The 19,763-nt window shown below is 42.6% G+C and overlaps 2 protein-coding genes across 2 annotated transcripts; one reads left to right on the forward strand and one right to left on the reverse strand.

Annotated features, from left to right (window-relative positions):
* Nucleotides 1–1,005: 1,005 nt before the first annotated feature.
* LOC109378091 (uncharacterized) lies at nucleotides 1,006–19,718 on the reverse strand. Its single transcript, XM_019634814.1, has 5 exons — nucleotides 19,645–19,718; nucleotides 19,159–19,268; nucleotides 9,336–9,440; nucleotides 7,351–7,445; nucleotides 1,006–2,880 (listed from the first exon to the last, which is right to left on the reverse strand). The coding sequence occupies exons 2-5, from the start codon at nucleotides 19,249–19,251 to the stop codon at nucleotides 2,466–2,468; spliced, it is 708 nt and encodes a 235-aa protein (XP_019490359.1). The 5' UTR covers nucleotides 19,252–19,268; nucleotides 19,645–19,718; the 3' UTR covers nucleotides 1,006–2,465.
* FNDC4 (fibronectin type III domain containing 4) lies at nucleotides 14,787–17,994 on the forward strand. Its single transcript, XM_019635239.1, has 7 exons — nucleotides 14,787–15,220; nucleotides 15,403–15,547; nucleotides 15,634–15,749; nucleotides 16,005–16,209; nucleotides 16,672–16,761; nucleotides 17,087–17,211; nucleotides 17,377–17,994. The coding sequence occupies exons 2-7, from the start codon at nucleotides 15,427–15,429 to the stop codon at nucleotides 17,410–17,412; spliced, it is 693 nt and encodes a 230-aa protein (XP_019490784.1). The 5' UTR covers nucleotides 14,787–15,220; nucleotides 15,403–15,426; the 3' UTR covers nucleotides 17,413–17,994.
* Nucleotides 19,719–19,763: the final 45 nt, after the last annotated feature.

Here is a 19,763-nt window from a genome sequence, read left to right on the forward strand (position 1 = left end):
AGTTAGTGTTTGCTGAATGACTAACAGTCGGCAGGACACCTGTTCCTTCTCATGTGCAACCTGGATATGGAAGGAGATGGGAGCAGCCCAAATGTCATCTGACAGTGGCTGAGGGAAGTGGATCACCTGGAGGAGCTTCTCCATGCATCGAGCCTTGGGCTGTCCAGAGAACCGCTGTGGAAGAGGTGGTAAGGTCAGTGTTGAGCCAGAAGGCCAGGGGAGCTGAGAATGGGGTCAAGGAAGGAGAAAGAAGCAGGACAGGGGGAGTCTAAGAGACCAAAGGCTAAAGGCTGTACAGAATTCGTCAATATAGGCCAGCGGTTCTCAACCTGTGGGTCGCGACCCCTTTGGGGGTCAAACGATCCTTTCACGGGTCGCCTAAGACCATCGGAAAACAAAAAGATACTTACATTACGATTCATAACAGTAGCAAAATTACAGTTATAGAGTAGCAATGAAAATAATTTTATGGTTGGGGGGTCACCACAACATGAGGAACTTTATTAAGGGGTCGCGGCATTAGGAAGGTTGAGAACCGCTGCTATAGGCAATCCCAAACTTACACCTGGGGATTCCCAGGTGTAAAGAAAAACTGGGGTGGAGGGGTTGGTGCTGGGCCTTGACTGGCTGGGTTCAACTAGGGAATTAATGGCAAGTTGGTCACATTTTTGGCCATGTCTCATTAACCCCATAGGTTGGTAATCTTAAACTGAACTCATTCCCTCTGGTTTCCTTCCTAATCATATCCATCCTTTATACTGCTGTCAAAATTGTTCATCTGCAAATACTGCTTCTATTTTGTAACACCCTCCCCTCTGTCTAGCTCAGCACTATCCATCAGAAATATAATATGAGCCACATAGGTCATTATGAAAAGAAACAGGTAAAATAAATTTTAATCATTTTATTTAACCCAATATATCCAAAATGTCATTTCAACATGTAAACAGTATTAAAAATTCTTAGTGAAATATTTTACAATATTTTTATACTATGTCTATGAAATTCAGTATGCATTTTACAATCACAGCACATTTCAATTCAGTATGCTACCTTTCGCATAAGAGAAAAAAGGGTTTTGTTTTTCAAAAAGAAATACAGCAGAGAATGTTCAAATACTAATGTGGATATGTCACAAGGACACAGGGGCCAGCTTGAATGAGCTTTCATTTTGAGCATCAAAATGAATAACTACAGCAACGGATTAGAACACATTTAACAACAATAAAAATGCATGAATCCATACCAATACTAAACAAACGTATGTGGGGCAGGAAGGGAAGAGAAAGATTTTCTTTACAGGAGAATGCCAACCAATAAATGTAGACAGAAGCATAAAAACAGAAAAATCACCATTTTAAAACCACCAAGTAATAACCAAGTCAACCAAGAATCATCAGTGGATGCTAAAACCATTATGTGAAGGACTGTTGAGGACTAGGATATGAAGAAATCTAACAGACACCATCTTGACCTAATGATCAAACCAATAAAGGGACAAATTGATATCCGGCACCTCCTGATGTGGTACACTGATAAAGGCATGACCTCCTCTATACAGTGCTCCTGCCAAAAAAATGTAACCTGAATATAATGAAGAAAGAATCAGGCAAATCCAAAGTGAGGTACATTCTGGATAACAATTGGTCTAGACTTCTTACCTATCAATGCCGCGAAAGACATAAAAAATGGCTGAGGAACTCATCTAGATGAAAGGAAACTAAAGAGTCCTGATAACTAAATGCAATGTATTGTCCTTGATTGGATCCTGGATCTAGAAAATGAAAACAATACAGGGATAATTGGGGAAATTTGAATAGTCTGTGTATTAGATAATTGTATTGCATTGTCATTTTCTTAAGTGTGATAATTATATTGTAGTTATGTAGGCAAATGCCCTTGTTCTTAGGGGACACAGTAATTTGTGTCAAGTGTCATAAGATCGCCAATTATTTTTCAAATGATTCAGTGGGAAAAGAGAGATGAAGCAGATGAGGCAAAAAGTTAATGATTGGTGAATCTAGAGAAAGCATATGAGTATTCATTGTCCAATTCTTGCCATTTTTCTGTAGGTTTGAAATTTTTCATAATAAAAGTATGGGGGGGTTACATTAAAAATATTTCTACAACTAAAGATTGACCAGCCTGATGGAAGCTTCCTTATGTCAAATATTTTCAATATATTTAGAAAGATAAAAACCAGACTTGGGCAAAAGACAAAAGCCACAAAAAATAACTGATAGATTTAATTACGTAAAATATAAAATGTCTCTATATCAAAAACATAGAAATAAAAAATCATCAACTGGGAGAAATGCAAAACAGAAAAAAAAAAGGCTACTGTTCTTGTTATATATACTCCCTTTCGCAAATTAGTAAGAAAAAAAGAAATACCCCCAAAAGCATGGGTGAATGTTCCTCAAAGATATGAAAAAGCAGTACAATAAAGGAAAAAAAATCAATGGCTAATATGTAGCTTTAAGTAGCCAATCTCCATAGTAATTAAAGAAATGTAAATCAATACAACACTGAACTGCCTTTCGTTTGGTCTTCCTTTTTTTGCTTTGCTGAGTAGCAAAGATTAAAAAAACAATGCTACCCAGTATTTTAGGGTGTTGGGGAAGAAGCAATTTCACACTTTGTTTATAAACCTCTTTGGAGGTCAATTTGACCATATGTATCAAAAAGCCTTGCTGTGTCATCTGTGTCTCGGTCCTAGCAGAGCTATTACCTGACCGACCTTTGACAGTACCCTGATTGGCAGCTAGCGGCTCCTTATACCCTTTTGCAGTTCCCTTAGTGGCATTAGACCCTGCTTTTTCTGTCACAACACATTTATACCCAGTCGGTGGTTTCTTCATGACAGCACCGTCCACTCCTCTGTTAAAAGAAAATACGGGAGTTTTACTGGATCTGAATACTTCATTGAGGAAGAAACAAACTGTCCTTGAACCGGAATACTTCAAAGCCAAGTCTAGTATGAAGCTCAAAGGCAAGAAGTTCCAGGATGGCTAATCAAGTGAAAATTCAAGGAAGTTATTTAACCTTGTAATGATTGGTAGTTACAATGGAGAGCTCCAGACAGTATTGTTTTCTTATAAATGATTATCCTTTAACATTTTAGGAACACTCTGAAAGATTATCAGAGGCTTTTCAAGAAATAACCTAAGTTATGATAATGTTGATGAGATAGGCTAGATTTAGTTTTCCTTAGAGGGCTTAGGTGATTTTGCAAGCTGGGGTTTTTTCAAGCCTAGTTTACTTTATTTTTAATGTAAATTTTTAATATTATTTTGAGTGTATATTTATAAGATATTTATTTTACAAATATTTTCTCAAAATATTTAATTTGTGAATTTTATTTTATATATTTTTAATTGTTTCGTTTTTTAATTTTTAAATTATTTATTTTTAATTTTTATTTATTATATCTTTTATTTCATTATTTTTCATTTTATACTTCACTTATTAATTTTTAATGACCAAATTTCATAAAACAGCATGAATAAATAAAAGTTAAACCAAATAGATTAGACATATAGTAAAATAAAATAGAATTTTAAAAAATTTGAAATGTAACAACTTTAAAAAACTTAAAATTAATATAAATAATACTTAAAACTGGAAATTTTAAATTTTAATGACAAAAAGCTTAATCTCATAACAAAATTAAAATTTTAATTTAATTAAATTAAAATTAAAATATTTTAAGTTTTAAAAAAGGAACACAAAATTAATGAGTAAAAATTTAAAATAATATTAAATTAAAATAAAATATTGAGTAAATATATTTCATTAAATGTTTTAGGTTGAAAAGTAATATAATCTCAAAAATTAAGCTTAATTACAATTTTAATAATAAAATAACCACATTTAATTAATAAAAATAGCAAAATAAAATAATAAAGTATTTCAGTTTTAAAAGTTTAATACAAAAGTAATTAAAATTAAATATTTTAAAATAAATGTTTTAAATAGAAAAATTATAAAAATGAAACTAATTTAAAATTTTAAATATTGTTAATATTTTTATACTTAAATTTAAAATAAATGAAAAAACAAAAAATAAAAATGGATATCATGCTTAAATTTTTTAGTAAAATTAAATAAATAAAAATATTTAAAAATTGAAATTAAAAAATAAAAATAAAGACCTTTTTAAAGTAAACAACATTAAAATTTTAATTTTACTGAAAATTTAAAAATAAGAAACTATAGAGAAAAATATTTTCTCTTTAAAATGGTATAAATTTCATATTTATAGTTTTATGACATTATATTATATTAAGAATTAATTATAAACATTATATAATTACTTTATTATAAATGTATTAAAAATAATATGCAAATAAAATTATTTTAATTTAAAAATGAAGTGCATTTAATTAACTGAAACTAAACAAAAATAAATATTACATAATTGTTATTTAAATTTTATAAGTTAAATGTTTAAAAATAACGTTAATATAGTTAATTAATTAAAAATAAATTTATACAATAATAAATGAATAAATAAAATAATAATATAATAGAAGTTAAATAATCATAAATAATAAAGATATAATTAACAAAATGCATGGAATAACTACTATGTTAAATTAATTAAAAATAAATAGAATATATTAAAATCTTAAGAAATTTAAAATGTAGTATTATATGATTTTATTAAGATATTATAAAGTAGAAGAAAAATAAAAATTAAAAAATAGAAACTAAAATATATAAAATAATTATGTTTACATATTATTATTTAATACATTATTGTAAAATAGACAAATTTACTAAATGTATTACACAAAAATTCATTAAAAATAAAAAATTTACATAATCAAATCATTATTTGTAAATAAAGTATATATATGAATTACACATTTCATTATATAAAATAAAACATTTATATCAATAAACCATTTATATAAAAACAAAAATATTTTGAATTAGTTATGAATACATAGTTTGATAATTACAGGTAAATAAAAAAGTAAGGAATAAATGTAAGTCACAATAATAAATATAATAAGTTTATATAAATAAAAAATTAAAATACTAGTAAATAAAATAAATAAAAAATAAACTCGATAGAAATTAATAAAAGTACACTTTACTTAGTTATAAATAAACTAAATTACAAGTTAGAATATAAAATTATTATATTAATATATTACATTATATTATTATATACTGCCTTAATTATATATTATTATAGTATCAATTTGTTATGCATTTATGTCATACATAGATGGAATTATTAGCAAGGGAACAGTGGCAGTTCCTTTTATCCAGATGTTATCCATGGGTGACTGCTATGTTTTAAGATCAGGTGTTAAAATAGAAGCATAAAATTTATAACGTTAATTAAAATATATTTAAAAAGCAATAAAACAAAATAATTTTAAAACAAAACTAAAACTTGAAAATTATTAATTCATAAAATGGAAATTATAAAATAAAATTTAAATAAACAAAAAAACAACAACAAAAAAAGCCTTAAAATTGTACACATCCTTTGACCTAGTGATTCCACATTTGAAAGTTTATCCCAGGATTTATCCTAATGAAATAGTCAAATGTGTGTATAAGGATGCTCAGTGCACATTTTAATAAAAGCCATAATACTGAAATTATCTACAATACCTGACAATTGGGGTTAGAGTAAACAAATGATGGTACATCCAATATAGTGAAATAATACATTGACATTATAAATGATGATGTAGAAATATTAGCACACAAAGGTGCTCATAATTTTTAATGAAGAGAAGCAAGTTAAAAACAGCATGTGAAGGCCAGCCGAGTGGCTCAGTTGGTTAAGAGCTCACTCAAGAGTGCGAGCTCTGGGGCCAGCCAAGTGGCGCGATGTTAAGAACTGGCTTGGGAGGCCAGAGGGCCCTGGTTCGGATCCCACATGTGAGGCGGATCCCACATATGAGGGCCAGTGACACTGCCCTCTACAGCTAAGATGCTGAACAACAGCTCAATCTGGAGCTGGGCTGCCATGAGTCCCTGGCAACGGTGTAGGCTGCACCCCTGCTGCAGTGGGCTGCCATGGGCTGCCGTGTGTAGCCAGCAGCCAGCGTGAGCAGCCAGCAGCCGCTGTGAGTGGCCGTCCAGAAGCCAGCGACTGATCTGTCTCACCCAGGAAGAGCGCAATGATGGTGCCAACTTGGGCCAGTGAAGCAACATCCTCCACAACTAGACTGAAGAACAAAAACGACAGCAACTTATCTGTTCCCCTTCCCCCAATTCCCCAGCGCTGTTCCCATCCCCCCAATTCCCCAATAAAAATCTTTAAAAAAAAAAAAAAGAGTGCGAGCTCTGAGCAACAGTGGATCGATGCCCATGCCCGGGCCAAGCTGAGCTGCCACTGACCTGCCAACAGGTAGCAGGATGGCTCAGCTAAAAACAAAACAAAACAAAACAAAACAAAACAAAACAAAACAAAAAAACCAGCATGTGAAGTATGGTCCTATTCTTGTATAAATATATTTGCATATGCATAAAGAAGTCTAGAGGAACATTTTCCAAAATTTGTCTAAGAGTGGTTTTTTGAAAAAAGGTAGATTATGGATGATTTTTTCCTTCTTTTGATTTCTGTATTTTCTAAAGTTTTTATCATACAAATGTGTTGCTATTATAATTACAATTTAAAAAAAAATACAGTATTTTAAAAAAAAAAAGATCCCTACTCTATCCCCTACCCCTGGAATAGCATCTGGTATGTGATAGGTGTGTAAAAAATATTTGTTGGATGAAGGAATAAAAGAATCTGGCTCAGCTCACGGATATGGTTGAAGTTTATGCTGTATGGTGAAATTAACAGACCTGGGTTCAAGTCCTGACCCCTGTCTTAGCTGTCTGGCCATGATTACAATCCCTCAATCTTTTAGTTTCAGCTTCCTCATCTGGGAAATGGGGACACTGAACATACATTCCTTAGGTGATTGTTACGAGAACTGAGATAATATATATGAAATATTTGGTAAAGTGCGAAGTCCTATAGATGTATTAGGTATTACGACTGTACAATGGAACCTACAACATAGATATATACCATTGATATATAACATGAAGGCGGGAATTAGATGATGTGGGTTTAACTGGAGAAGACTTTGAAGATGTGAGATCTCAAAGGAGGTCAGGACATGAGAGGAGAGATCACAGTGAAAAAAGGCCAGAGATCAAAGAAAGGTGTGCATGGAGCAACACAGGAATACACTAACAAAAAGCCTACCATAACCCTCTAACCTGCAGACATTCCCCTCACCATGTTAACATGTCTCATATAGTCTCCCCTGCTCTCAGGACATTCCCCATCCAGCACTTTCCCCCTCCAAACACACTTCCACATACCTGGTGCTGGTTTGCTTCATCAGGGCTTCAATCTTGGGGCTTTGACTACAGGTCATGAACTCTCTCAAATGTTCACAGGTATTTCCAGAAGGCATCTAAGAGAAAGGACACCAGCTCCCAGCATGGGCCTGTGCCCACTCAGAAAGCCTCCGCAGGGAAGGCACAATTAATTCTCTTAAAACTAAGTTCTGCTGGTCCTTGGTGCAGGTGTAGTGAGTAGAGCCAGTCTGCGTTCAGGAGGGGCAGAAAGGGCTTCAGTGAGCAGAATACCAAACAGCCAAAAGAGGAAAGGGCATCAGGAGACCGCTGGGAGGAGGATGGGATCAGAGAGCTGGTAGGGAGGTCGGTCAGTGAGCCATCCAGCAGCTAGCTAGAGACCCTGGTAAGGGAGTAGGCCCACCTCAAGACGAGCTCTACCCTGCATGACCGGGACCATCCCAGACCAAAGATTCTCAGAAGCTAGGCTAGCTTTGGATGTCCCAGGTGGGCACAGAGGAATCCAGGGTCCATTGGAAGCAATCCAGACTGTGACTGCGTGGAAGGAATAGCAGCATCCCCCTGCTAGCTCCTTCCCTGGGGAGGCGTGGGCAGGGCATCGGTCTTGCTGCCACCAGACCAGTCTCTGAATTTGGACTGGCCATTCCCCCACTTATGCCATCCCACCCTTTGCCTCCTGACTCTGATCTCTCTCTTGTCCAGATCCTTCCTACCTCTAAGATGCTGCAATGCCCCACTCCACAGTCTTGTGGGCTGCCAGAAACAGGGGCTCCAGCAGGATCTTGGTGGTGCTTCCACCCTTCAACCGAGAGGAGCTACTGAGGCTCTTGGGCTGAGGAGCTTATGACACCCAGAGGAACTGCGAGAGGAAGGAGGATCTTGGAGTTCACCAGTTAGTGACCACTGGACATGCATTCTGGTTAGTGACCACTGGGCATGCATTTGGTAATACTGGTGGCCCTGTGTGCTGTGAGGAGGAGTGCTAGGTTGAGGGCTTAGCTGAGAGAAGGGGAAGAGTGAGGCAAAGGACTACCTCTGGCCATTTTTATGGTACATTCAGGACTCTGAGGGGGAAGCCACAGTGACTGGGTCTCCTACGAGCTGGGGATGAGGGTTTTTTCAGAGAGCCCCTCCTCCCCCTTTATCTTTCTCTCCACCCCATTCCCCATTTTTTAATAGCAGTTTGTCCATCCAAATGTTACATTTCACGTTCTTTGGATGTTCTAATGGTACAGATATGTAACACGACACACCAAACAGAGATCACAGCAAAAAGAATGATAAAAGCAGTGTCTGAGGAAAGGAAATTAAAAGTAAACAATTGCAGACAGGAGGAGAGATGGGCATCTGGGAGATGAAAGATCTGGAACTTGTGTGTAAAATGGAATTCCTGCCTTCCTAGCTCACAAAAGGAAGATGAAGGAGGAAGTCACAGATGTGCCCATTACTGGCACAGAGGATAACGGGCAGGGATTCGACTAAGGCCCTGGTAAAGTCAAAGGAAGAGCAGAGGACACTAGTGAGATGCATCCACAATCCAGAGAAAAAGGGAACAGGAGCACTGGAGGCTTAGAAGGCCCACCCCAATTTTGGAGAGGATCAGAAAGGCCGAAGAATGAAACTGCATCCTGTGTTTTCTTAAAGTCCATATTTGAAATTTAAACATAGAAACGAGACATAAAGCAATTCACCATTCCATTTAATACTTTCTACACACAAATGCACAGATCTTCTTTAAACAGAAACCGCCCTAGACCATTTAGGTGTTTTATGATTACTGATTTAAGAGACCAGGGTCAGGACGGAAATAAAACATTTTAAGGTGAAAAAGGGAAATGAGAAAATAGGATTTGATTTACAACATTTTAGATGACACACAATAGCAGGGATTTAGACAAGGTATAACAGAACCTAAAATCAGAGGCCCGCAGGAAGTGGCAAACAAGCTCCAGGTGGGGGCAGGGGGTAGGGGTGAGGGGAGAGCCTACCCCAATAGTAGGATTGAGCACAAACACTTCCCGTTTTCCTTGTAGTTTCTGCATCTGCTCTGCTTTGTTGGAATGTTGAACTCCAGTCTTCAGTTGGGGTAATTTCTGGGGCCAGAGAAAGACAGAGGTGGGGGATTGTCTGTGAGGATCTAAAGGAAGGGCCTCGGATGGGAGTCAGGATCAAAGGTCACGTTAGGATTAATGTCAGAGGTCAACAACTTTCTGGAGAGATGTGCTTTAAAGCTCATAGGAGACCTGCATCCCTGAACTGCAGGGACAAGGGTTAATAAAACATTCAGCAGTTTAATCCCAGAGCAAAGCCAACACTCAAGTTTAAAGTTCCAGCCTGAGACCATATCTTTATTGTATCCTGGTCCTTTCACATGTCCCACTGCCCCGGCCACACTAGCTACACACTCTGTTGGCCTCTGAGTGGAATGCCTATCATCTGAAAGTCAAAGTTGCCACCTTATTTTCAGTCTTAGGGTCCATCAGAAGCCCTTCCCATTCATGGAAATCAGGAAATTTCCCCAAATAGTGAACCCCTCACTACCTGAGACAGGGATAACAGTTTCTACTGGAAGTAACGAAGCTGCATGGTAGCACCTAACAGTTGACAAACATTCTGTAAATAAATTAACCAGGAACAAAAAACCCAATGTGCTAATGAGGTAAGAGAGCAACAGGCTTGTTACCTGCCTAGGTGCAACCATGGAACTCAAACAATGGAGATCTTCTGTAGTTGACCTCTACTAGCTTTGCCAGGGGATAATTTGTGCATCACCCTTTGTGTCAGGACCTCAAAGAGTTACCTCTGTACATGGCCTCCCTAACCTCCCCTTATCATTCCATCCCTGCAAAGTTCCCATCCCTTCTTGAACTATTTTTATATATATAAAGTTTTTATTTGTATTACTTCTAGGGCAAACAAGTTTCACGTATTGCATACCCATTGTGTTTTCCTATCATTTGTCCTCAAACTACTTCTGAAATTTCCTAGAGACCTAAGACAGAGAAGACCTGAGCAGAGAGCAAAGACAGTGTTTATTGTGTGGTTTAAAACCGAGATTCCCAAATTTGGCTGCACACCAAAATCACCTGGGGTGTTTTGTTTGTTAAAACCTATCCATTTCTGGGCACCACCCCCGCTAAGAGTCAGCTTCAGTATTTCTGGAGCAGAGCCCAAAACTCTGTATTTTTAAAATGCTTCCCAGACGACTCTGAAGATCAGCCAAGTTTCGGAGCCACTGATTTAAGGAACAACTGGAAGATCTCCACGCCTACACTGTTTGAAAGCCTTTATTTCACTTAGTCACGGTGCCTGAAATTAGCATCCACTGCAGCAGATACATTTTTTTGGTGAAGGAGAGGCCTCCATTAAAAGGATCAGGGTTAAGAGTATTTTAGACTCATTTACACTTTTGTATGAATTACACGATAAACTTGGAATAGAGCTGAAAATGAAAGAAGTACCTCAGAAAGAACCTAGGTCAACCGTGTCCCAAAGACCACCCCTAAATACACAAAGGGGCTCTTGAGTAATCAACAAGCCTCCGCTGGAATGCCTCCAGTGACAGGAAGCCCTCGGCTTCATCAGGTGGCCCACTCCAATGGTTTATTTAGCAGAGTTTCCTAAGACTGGCTGTGCATCACAATCTCCAGGGATGCTTTCAAAAAAGAGATACTTCAGGGCCTTACTACATCAGAGCTCCCACACAAGGGGCTAGAATCTACTTTATTTTTTTAACACTCGCAAGGCAGCTAATCCACAGCACCACACCCAGCACTATTGATTTAATATGCTGACCTTCTCTGAGACCAAAGTGGCCATTTAGACAGAGAATAAGAGGGAGGTAATTTGGAGGCACAGGGCTCTCAAAAAAGGGGAACAGGGTGGGGATTTGAAGAACCACAGGGGACCAAAGGGATGTCTGAAATGATGGAGAATGAGCACTAAAATTCGGGAGCTGGGCAAAGGAGAGGAGTCCACTCAATACCCATTACTCCTTCTTTGAAAAGATGCTTGGGGCTCACCTCAAAGGAAAATACAGATTTTTGTGGTATGCATTTTCCTGACCCCATTCTATACCCTGGCCCTTGTTTGTCTTATCTCTTCAATACTTGTTTTAAATGTATGCTTTCTCGTTTTTTATGTATCCTTTATAAACTGCCTTCAATCCTTTCGGAAATGAGAGAATAATTAAATAAACCAACCACCCCCAACAACAACAACAAAACACAGAAGCTTATGGACCCCCATATTTACTTTAAAATTCTGAGATTTGGTGAACAAAACCATATTCACCCTGCCCTCTCCTTTTGATTGTACTGTAGATTTTGACAGGTTCCCTCCTGGTTTCCTCAGGGGTCTGGCGAGTCACCACCTTTCATTACCAAAGACTCCCCAAGCCATGCTCACTGGGTTGAAACCAACCAGGACTGGCAAGAAGGCAGCTGGGTTATCCATGCAGTAGTCCATCTGGCCTGCCACAAAAAGGGCCTGAGGGTAGGGATAGAGAGAAGAGCATGATGGTGGTGGGTGGATTACTCTAGCATTGCCCAAGGCTCATATGTATCAGAATCTCCCAGAATGCTTGTTAGAAATGCAGAGTCCCGGGCCCCGTTAAGATCTACTAGATCCAATTTTAAAGGGGAGAGCTCATGGACCTCCACTTTAAACAAGCTCCCCCAACGGAATCTTCTGCATGGTAAAACATGAAAACTACTGAACTAAATTGTAAGCTCCTCGAGGTCAGTGTCTTGTTCTCCTTGTGTGCCTCCTTCCACATCTAGCACTGCTGATATCTAGTTTCTGTTCAAGAGAATTCTTAGAATGCTACAGAGTTAAGAGGAAACTTGGGGTCATCTGGTCCAGTGCTTCTCAAACAAATTACCTGGGAATCTTACTAAAACGCAAATTCAGACTCAGTAGGTCTGGGGTGGAGCCTGAGATTGGGCATTTCTAACAAATCCCAGGTGATACTGATATTGCTGGTGCAAGGACCACACTTTCAGTAGCAAGGAACTAGTCCAGGGGTCAGTTCTTTCTGTAAAGAGCCAGAGAGTAAATATTTTAAGCGTGGGTTCCTACAATCTCTGTCCAACCACTCAACCCTAGCATTGTAGCATAAAAGTGGCTATAGACAATATGTAAACACAAATGGCAGTGTTCCAATAAAACTTTGTTAACAAAAGCAGGCAGCATCTGGACTGACCTGCCAGCATAGGTGGACTAGCCCACCTATCTTGGTTGTTGAATGGATTGATACATTGTTACTCTGAGATAGGATCCCTTTCCCCTCCTCCCACATTCATTCAACTGGATGCTAATTAGTGAGAGTAAAATCGAAATTCCTTGTGCAAATTCTTTCTGTTTTCTAGCACCCACCTTGTTAATCTTTTATGCTATTCCATTTCCACCCCCTTCCTCCCTGTAAAATTGATCTACCCAGTCCATCTTCACACTCGCAGAGTCCCACCAAAAAGCCAATGACGATCACCCTCTTCTTCCAGCAACCACCCAGGAGAGCAGAATAGGTGAGATAATGCCACCAGTAGGAATCTAGGGTACAAACTTATTGTGTGGGGATGTCAGGGCCAGAACCAGGGGAGAGAATGGGTTTTGACTGGATGTTGGGCATTTCATGTCCCCATGAGAAGGAGCAGACAAAAGGTCTCTCATTGAATGGCAGTGGAAAACAGAGACCTTCAGTTCCTCAGTCCTGTGCAGGGCACTATGTTCTGTCCCCTTCCTAGAGGCCACCACAGGCCTAAGAGGACAGACTCAAGGTCAGTGGCATTGGTTGGGGAGTAGAAGCCTATGGTGTATTAGGGCAGGCTGCTGTGAGAGAAGGGAACAAAGGGAAAACTATCATTGAAAGAGCACCTACCATTGGTTGGGCACCATGATAGATACTCTGTAAGGTTGAAAAGCTCGAATACCTACAAGGGTGTTTGGCAACATAATTATGTGAAATGACCCAAGTGTAAGGCAGTAAGGAATGGTAGGGCCCAAAGCAAACTGGACACAATCTCCATCTCTAGGCCCCTGGTTATCTGGTAACCCCGGGAGAGCACCTGGGGTCCCTCTCTGCATAAACCTAGACTCCCCAGCCTCTCCTTTGCCCCTGAAGAGGAAGATCTGAGGTTCATTACTCTTGCCCTCTGGGTACAATGCCCTCTTCTCTGGATGGCCTGGAGCCTGGAAGTGCAGGACCGTATTCAGGCCCAGTCCCAGGGCAGTGAGAATCCCTGGGCAAGAATGCTCTGGGGCCAGGATGCATCAGAAGGCCAGGTATCAGCGTCCTCAGGCTCAGCAGAGGTCAGAGGCCCAGGACAATGGCTTGATCACATGCTCAATTCACACAGTCCTCCCTGCCCCACTCGCCCCATTTCATTCTCTCCTCTCAGAAGGAAGACAACAGAAGCTTTAGAGCCCCAGGGGTGCTGCTCACTGCACTGGAAAGCGCCACAGAAATAGAAATACTGCAATGAAAATTACAAACCAAAGTATCTGCCCTAAATACATTAGCCAACATTTATTTACATTGAACAATGCACTTTTTCACATACAGTATCTCATTGGGTACATTAACACTAAGAAGACAATACTAACACCCTCGTTTTTCAGGTGATGAAATTGAGGCTCAGAGAAGTTGTCTGTTGCTAAAAATCACAGCTGACAGAACTGGGACTCACACCCAGATTCTGACTTCAGGTCTCAGGGTCAACCAAAGCATGCAATAACGTGAGGATTCATAAATGCTTATTGAATTAATGAAGTAATTAACAAATTGGCGTACATTAATCTCATTTACACAGTGTTGTAAGATTTGCAAACATCGTTCCCAAACATTGTCTCATTTAATTGCCACAACAGCCCTGAGACAGTTTGGATGCTCTGATTTACAGGTGGGACACCTGAGACTTAGATTAACCAATTCCCCCCAAAGCCACACAGTAAATCGCAGAGCAAAGACAAGACACATAGGTCGTTGCTCTTAAAATTTCCCCCCTATAAACCCAGGACTCTTAATCTTTGTATCTCCAGCTCTTAATATGCCAGACACATAGGAGACGCTCAATAAATATTTGCTTAATAAATGAAAGAATGAAGGAGTGAAGAGAATCAATATCACATTTGAATGAGGAAGAGGCTTAAAAGCTGACGCAGTCTAAGAGTAGGAGGTTGTTAAAACAGTTATTATCTCGATCATTCTGTGCCCTCCCGCACTGGAGATGGCATTCCTCCTCCTAACTTGGCTAATTTCATCCAGTGACATTACCTCCCAGGTACCCGAGACCCTCGCGCCTGTGCCTCTCCCCTCGTCCCCGCGGGCTTATGGGATTGAGCCCGGATCTGAAGGGATAGGGTCCGGGGGGCTGCCAATGGGAGGGTCGTGGGAGGAGCCCCGAGAGAACCGGGTGGTGGGACGGGAGGAGGGATGACGGCGGCAGGAGCCCCAGCGGGGCGGGGCGGGCCCCGCACGTCCCGGCCAGGCTGCGGCGGAGCGAGCGGGGCCAGCTCTGCAGAAGACGGCGGCTAGTTCGCCGGGACGGTCACATTCCGTTGCAGGGACCAGCGGAGGCAGCCGCACTGCCTCCCGCACCGGGTATCCAGGCCAGCGGCCAGCCGCGCTGGCACCGCCCCTCGCTCTCCAACAGAAAACACCGCGCGGGTCCGAGCTCTGGGGGCCCCACAGCCCCGCAGCCCGCCCCCGCTACGCCTCCGCCCGCCCTCTGCTTGCAGCTCGGTCCCGTGCTGCCCGCCTTGGCGGGCCCGCTCCAGGATGGGGTAGGGGCATCACCACCAAGTCGGGCGATGGGCCGCCCACTGGGCACCGAGCAGCCCCCCGAGGCCTGACCGACCGCGAGGAACGGCGGAGGTGGGTGTGGGTAGGGCAGAGCCAAGCACTGGGGGAGCCCGGGTGATGCGGGGGCGCGGACCGCGTGGGGAAAGGGAGAGCTCTGGGGCTGCTGTTGGCTGTGGGGAGCCCGGGAGAGCTGCTGCCCACCAGTGCGTTCTGGGCAGTCCTCGACCCCCGCCCCCAACTCCTGCCACCTCCAGGAGCCCCGCCTGGATGTCTAGCGGATGCCCCAGTGCCTCCTAGCGGACTCGGTGGGGACCATGGCTTCGCTGATGCCCCTCTCCCCGTACCTAAGCCCCACCGTCCTCCTGCTGGTCAGCTGTGACCTGGGCTTTGTGCGAGCAGGTGAATAAAGGGGGACGGGGTGGGGATTAACCAGAGCTGGTCTGTGGGTGGAACCTGTTAACCGGTTAACACACTGGCACTCACAGACCGGCCTCCATCTCCTGTGAATGTGACAGTCACTCACCTAAGAGCCAACTCAGCCACTGTGTCCTGGGACGTCCCAGAAGGCAACATCGTCATTGGCTACTCCATTTCCCAGCAAGTATGAATCACCCTTCTTCTCCCCCAAATTGTGTCCTTGGATCTCTGAACATTCCTTCAGTAACCTGCCCTCCTCCCCAGCTCCCCCAACTTCCCTCTGAGCGATGGGAGAATCTGGAAGCTCATGTTCCCTGGCTCAAGCTGCACTTTTCATCCTACTCCCTTGGAGCGCTTGGATGTTCAAAAGTCCTGGGTTGAGTCTGTGGCCTGGGACTGGGGTGAGGCTGCCCTCCTCTCTCTCATTGTCTCCCTGCAGCGACAGAATGGCCCCGGACAGCGTGTAATCCGGGAGGTGAACACCACCACTCGGGCCTGTGCCCTCTGGGGCCTGGCTGAAGACAGCGACTACACAGTGCAGGTCAGGAGCATTGGCCTTCGGGGAGAGAGCCCCCCAGGACCCCGGGTGCACTTCCGAACTCTCAAGGGTTCTGACCGGCTGCCTTCAAATAGCTCGAGCCCAGGTGAGGGTCTCAGCTATTCCCCACCTCCTAAAGCTTTGCATTCTCTGGCTTTTTATTTGGACTTGAGCCTCTTGTTTACTTCCTCAAAGCAAGCAACAGTCTAGCTTAGATGAATATAAGGATGATTGAATTTGTTGTACTGCCAGGAAAGGAAGGAAAGGAGGTTGGCAGGGGATCTGGTTATAGACAGGCTGGTAATGAATCGTTTGGGGGAAGGGCTTTTAAACTTCCTTTTACTCAACCTCAGATCACAGCAGCTTCAGCCTGACTGAGTGAGTACCTGACCTGAAGCCCTCCTGCTTTTTGGCCTCTGACCACGTGTCCACCAACAGCTTCCCAGAAAGGGGCTACCAGGGCCAACCCTGTGATGGGTCTACGCTGACTCTAATCCCCAGCGTCTCCATCCTTGACTGTCTCTCTAGCTACTCTGCACAACCTGGAGTCTGTCTCCTTCCTTCTCAGGTGACATCACAGTGGAGGGTCTGGATGGAGAGCGACCGCTGCAGACAGGGGAAGTGGTCATCATTGTGGTGGTATTGCTCATGTGGGCTGGTGAGTAAGCAGCTGGATAGGGGACCAGTGATTGAGGGAATGGGGCTCAATGAAGGTGGGAGGTGGTGAAGGTTGTTGGGAGAAATGGGGGTGGGAGAAATGGAGTGGGAAGATGCTTAGTTGAGAGGGGTGAGCAAGAAAAATTTGAAGAGAGAGAGAGGAGGCTGTAGGGAGCGCTGAGAGGAAGATTAAAAGGGTGCATGGGCACCAGGAATTCAAGGATTTTCTTCTCAGATTTTCTTGAAACTGTGGATATCTCACCGCCCTTCAAGGCTGTGAGTGGGGAGGTTGGGATCAAGGCTCAGATTGTATTGTTGTGTTTCAGCTGTAATCGGGCTGTTCTGCCGTCAGTATGATATCATCAAGGACAACGATTCCAACAACAACCCGAAGGAGAAAGGGAAGGGGCCAGAACACAGTCCTCAGGGAAGGCCAGCCGGGACAAGACAGGTGATGTGGGGCCAGTGAGGTAGGGAAGGGTGATTCTGTCTCTCAGAGCAGCCAGGGAAAGGGAGCAAGCCAAGAAGGGGTAGGGAAAGGGGGAGAAGGGAAATTTGGGACGGAGGAGGCTATTACCTTCCTGAAATTAGAGACTCAAGCCATTTTCTTTCACAGAAAAAGTCACCATCCATCAACACCATTGACGTATGAGTGAAGAAACAGAACCAGAAGACAGATGCACTAACCACCTGGGGATGGGGATGGGGATGGGGTCAGGGAGAGCCTAAGATGATGATCTGCCCAAGACTAAAGGATCCCACAGTCTCCCAGAAGATAATGACACTCCCACAATCTCAGGCCTGGTACCCATCCTCTTTCCACTGTGAGCAGGGCCAGAAGGTATGTCTGTTAGGGTCTGTGCCTCTGAACCTAGGGAGTGGCTATCAGGTGGGATATGTCCTTCCATTCCCCAGGTCCAAGGGACAATCACTTGTTAAACCCAATCCCATTAGGTCCCAAATGGGGCCCATTTCACCTGCATCACAACTCTCAGCATCCCTAGCTGCCCCCTTATCTTGCCTCTGGGTCTCAGAGAGAGGTGTTTCTGTGGGTACTCCTCCTCCCCCAGCAAATAAAAGGAATAATCTGGGCTTAGAGACAGACGCTGCACTGCACTACTCCAATGTCTTCCATGGAGCCTCAGGTGCTCCCCCGTCACCTGGCAGCACCCCCAGCTGCTGGTGATCTCACTCCTTGGACATTTTTCCAATAAAGATTCTTGGACAAACTGGAGCTGACTGTATAATATACTATATAGTATGCTGAAGAAACTTCCCCACCTTCTCTCCCCTGATCACAAGGGCCCCTCACACCACCATCAATTTGACAGGAGCAGACTCTCATTTTAAGGTGTTTGCTTTCCTTCTCCAGCCTGGAATGGGTGGAGAGGGACCAGAAAGGGGCGTAGAAAACTACAGCCCCAGTTCCTTTTGTTTTGTTGAGTGAAAAGGGAGAGAAGGAAAAAAGAGGATATAAATTCTTCCCATGCCAGTAGAAACTACGGTTACGTCACATGAGAGGGCCAGTAACCTTTTTATCTTCACTGGCCACATCGGCAGTCCAGCTCCTCACCATTTATTCCTCTGACTCCTCCATCAACCCTGAGCTAGTTTTCAGAAAAGGACTGAATGAACGGTGTCTTGGGACAAACGAAAAAGCAACTACACTCACTAATGGGCCCCTTCGAGCCACACGCTCCTCTCCAGTGTGTTCCTGTGCCTATTCTTCCCAGCCCTCACTTTCCCTTTTGTCTCTGTCTGTCTCTATTCATTCGGCCCAAGTCGATAATAACTGTAAAGCATAAATGACTTTATATTCACTCTTTGTCACTAGATCCAGAGGAGGATTCTGGAAATAAAGCTGAAGGGTTGGAACTCCCCTGTCAAAAGAATTATAATTTGGGCTCTGGGACCTACTTGTTCCCTGTGAAAATAGGGGCTGTCCTCGTCTCTTTCCTAAGTTCCAAGGGCATTTGGTGCGAGTGAGAGAAATACCTGTTGACATTTACCAGTACTGCGGGGAGAAGGCTTCAGAACCTAGAATCTGGACAGCATATGCTATGCTTTCTGAAGGATTACAGGTCTTCTCAACTTTGGATCTTTCCAGAAGAGGCTTATGAGTAATGCTCCTTTTCTGCATCTTGATTTCTCTGGTATGTTACAGGAAATTAGACCAGTAATTCTGAAAGGGACTCCAATCCAAACAAAGACCAAGAAGTCAATATCTTTTCTACTTAACCAAGTTCCAACCCCAGGTATCACAAGACTTAACCTTAACCTATCAGGTGAGCCAAGCTCTGGTTTGCCCCCCATCTCCCACACTGAACCATGAAAGCATCCTGATCTACGCAGCAGTCTTTAATCCACCATTACCCAATTTGGAAGTAGGTTACCTTACCTCCTCCTGGCCACTGGTTCCAAAACACTCATCTCTCAGACTGGATACATCATCGTTTCTTGGGATGGGAGTGTCACAGGGGTGTGGTAGCATGGCATGGAGATAGGGAACTAGGAGTTGAGAAGGGATATAAAGGGTGTTTAAATGCGCTAGCTCTGGATGGAATCCCAGTTCAGTCCTTAACTGACTGTTATCTTGGGCTAAGGACCCCTCTAATCCTGAGTCTCCTGTTTTACGTACAGTGAGACTAATAATGCTATCCTTTCAAAAGGTGGCTTTGAGATTAAATGAGATAATTCATGTGCAACACTTTGCACAGTACACCTGGTGGACACATACTGAGTCTTCACTGTTAGCTATCATTATTAGCCCTGTGATTCCGTGCAAGTCATATAACCTATTTGGGTTCAATCCCGTCAAAGTAAAAGTCCTAGAATAGCAACTGCCCTGCTTTCCTTCAGGGTTGTGAGGATTAAAAGAACGCACTCTGCCACGCTACCGTACATCAAAGAGCAAGACAAGCTGCGATTACGTAGTCCTGGGGTTTGCAGAAGGCTTGCGCACGTGGCTCGCGCTTGAGTTTGCATGCAGCGACGGGATTGGTC

The sequence above is a fragment of the Hipposideros armiger genome, unplaced genomic scaffold, assembly GCF_001890085.2.
Source record: "Hipposideros armiger isolate ML-2016 unplaced genomic scaffold, ASM189008v1 scaffold_0, whole genome shotgun sequence".
In the NCBI taxonomy this organism is placed as follows: Eukaryota; Metazoa; Chordata; class Mammalia; order Chiroptera; family Hipposideridae; genus Hipposideros; species Hipposideros armiger.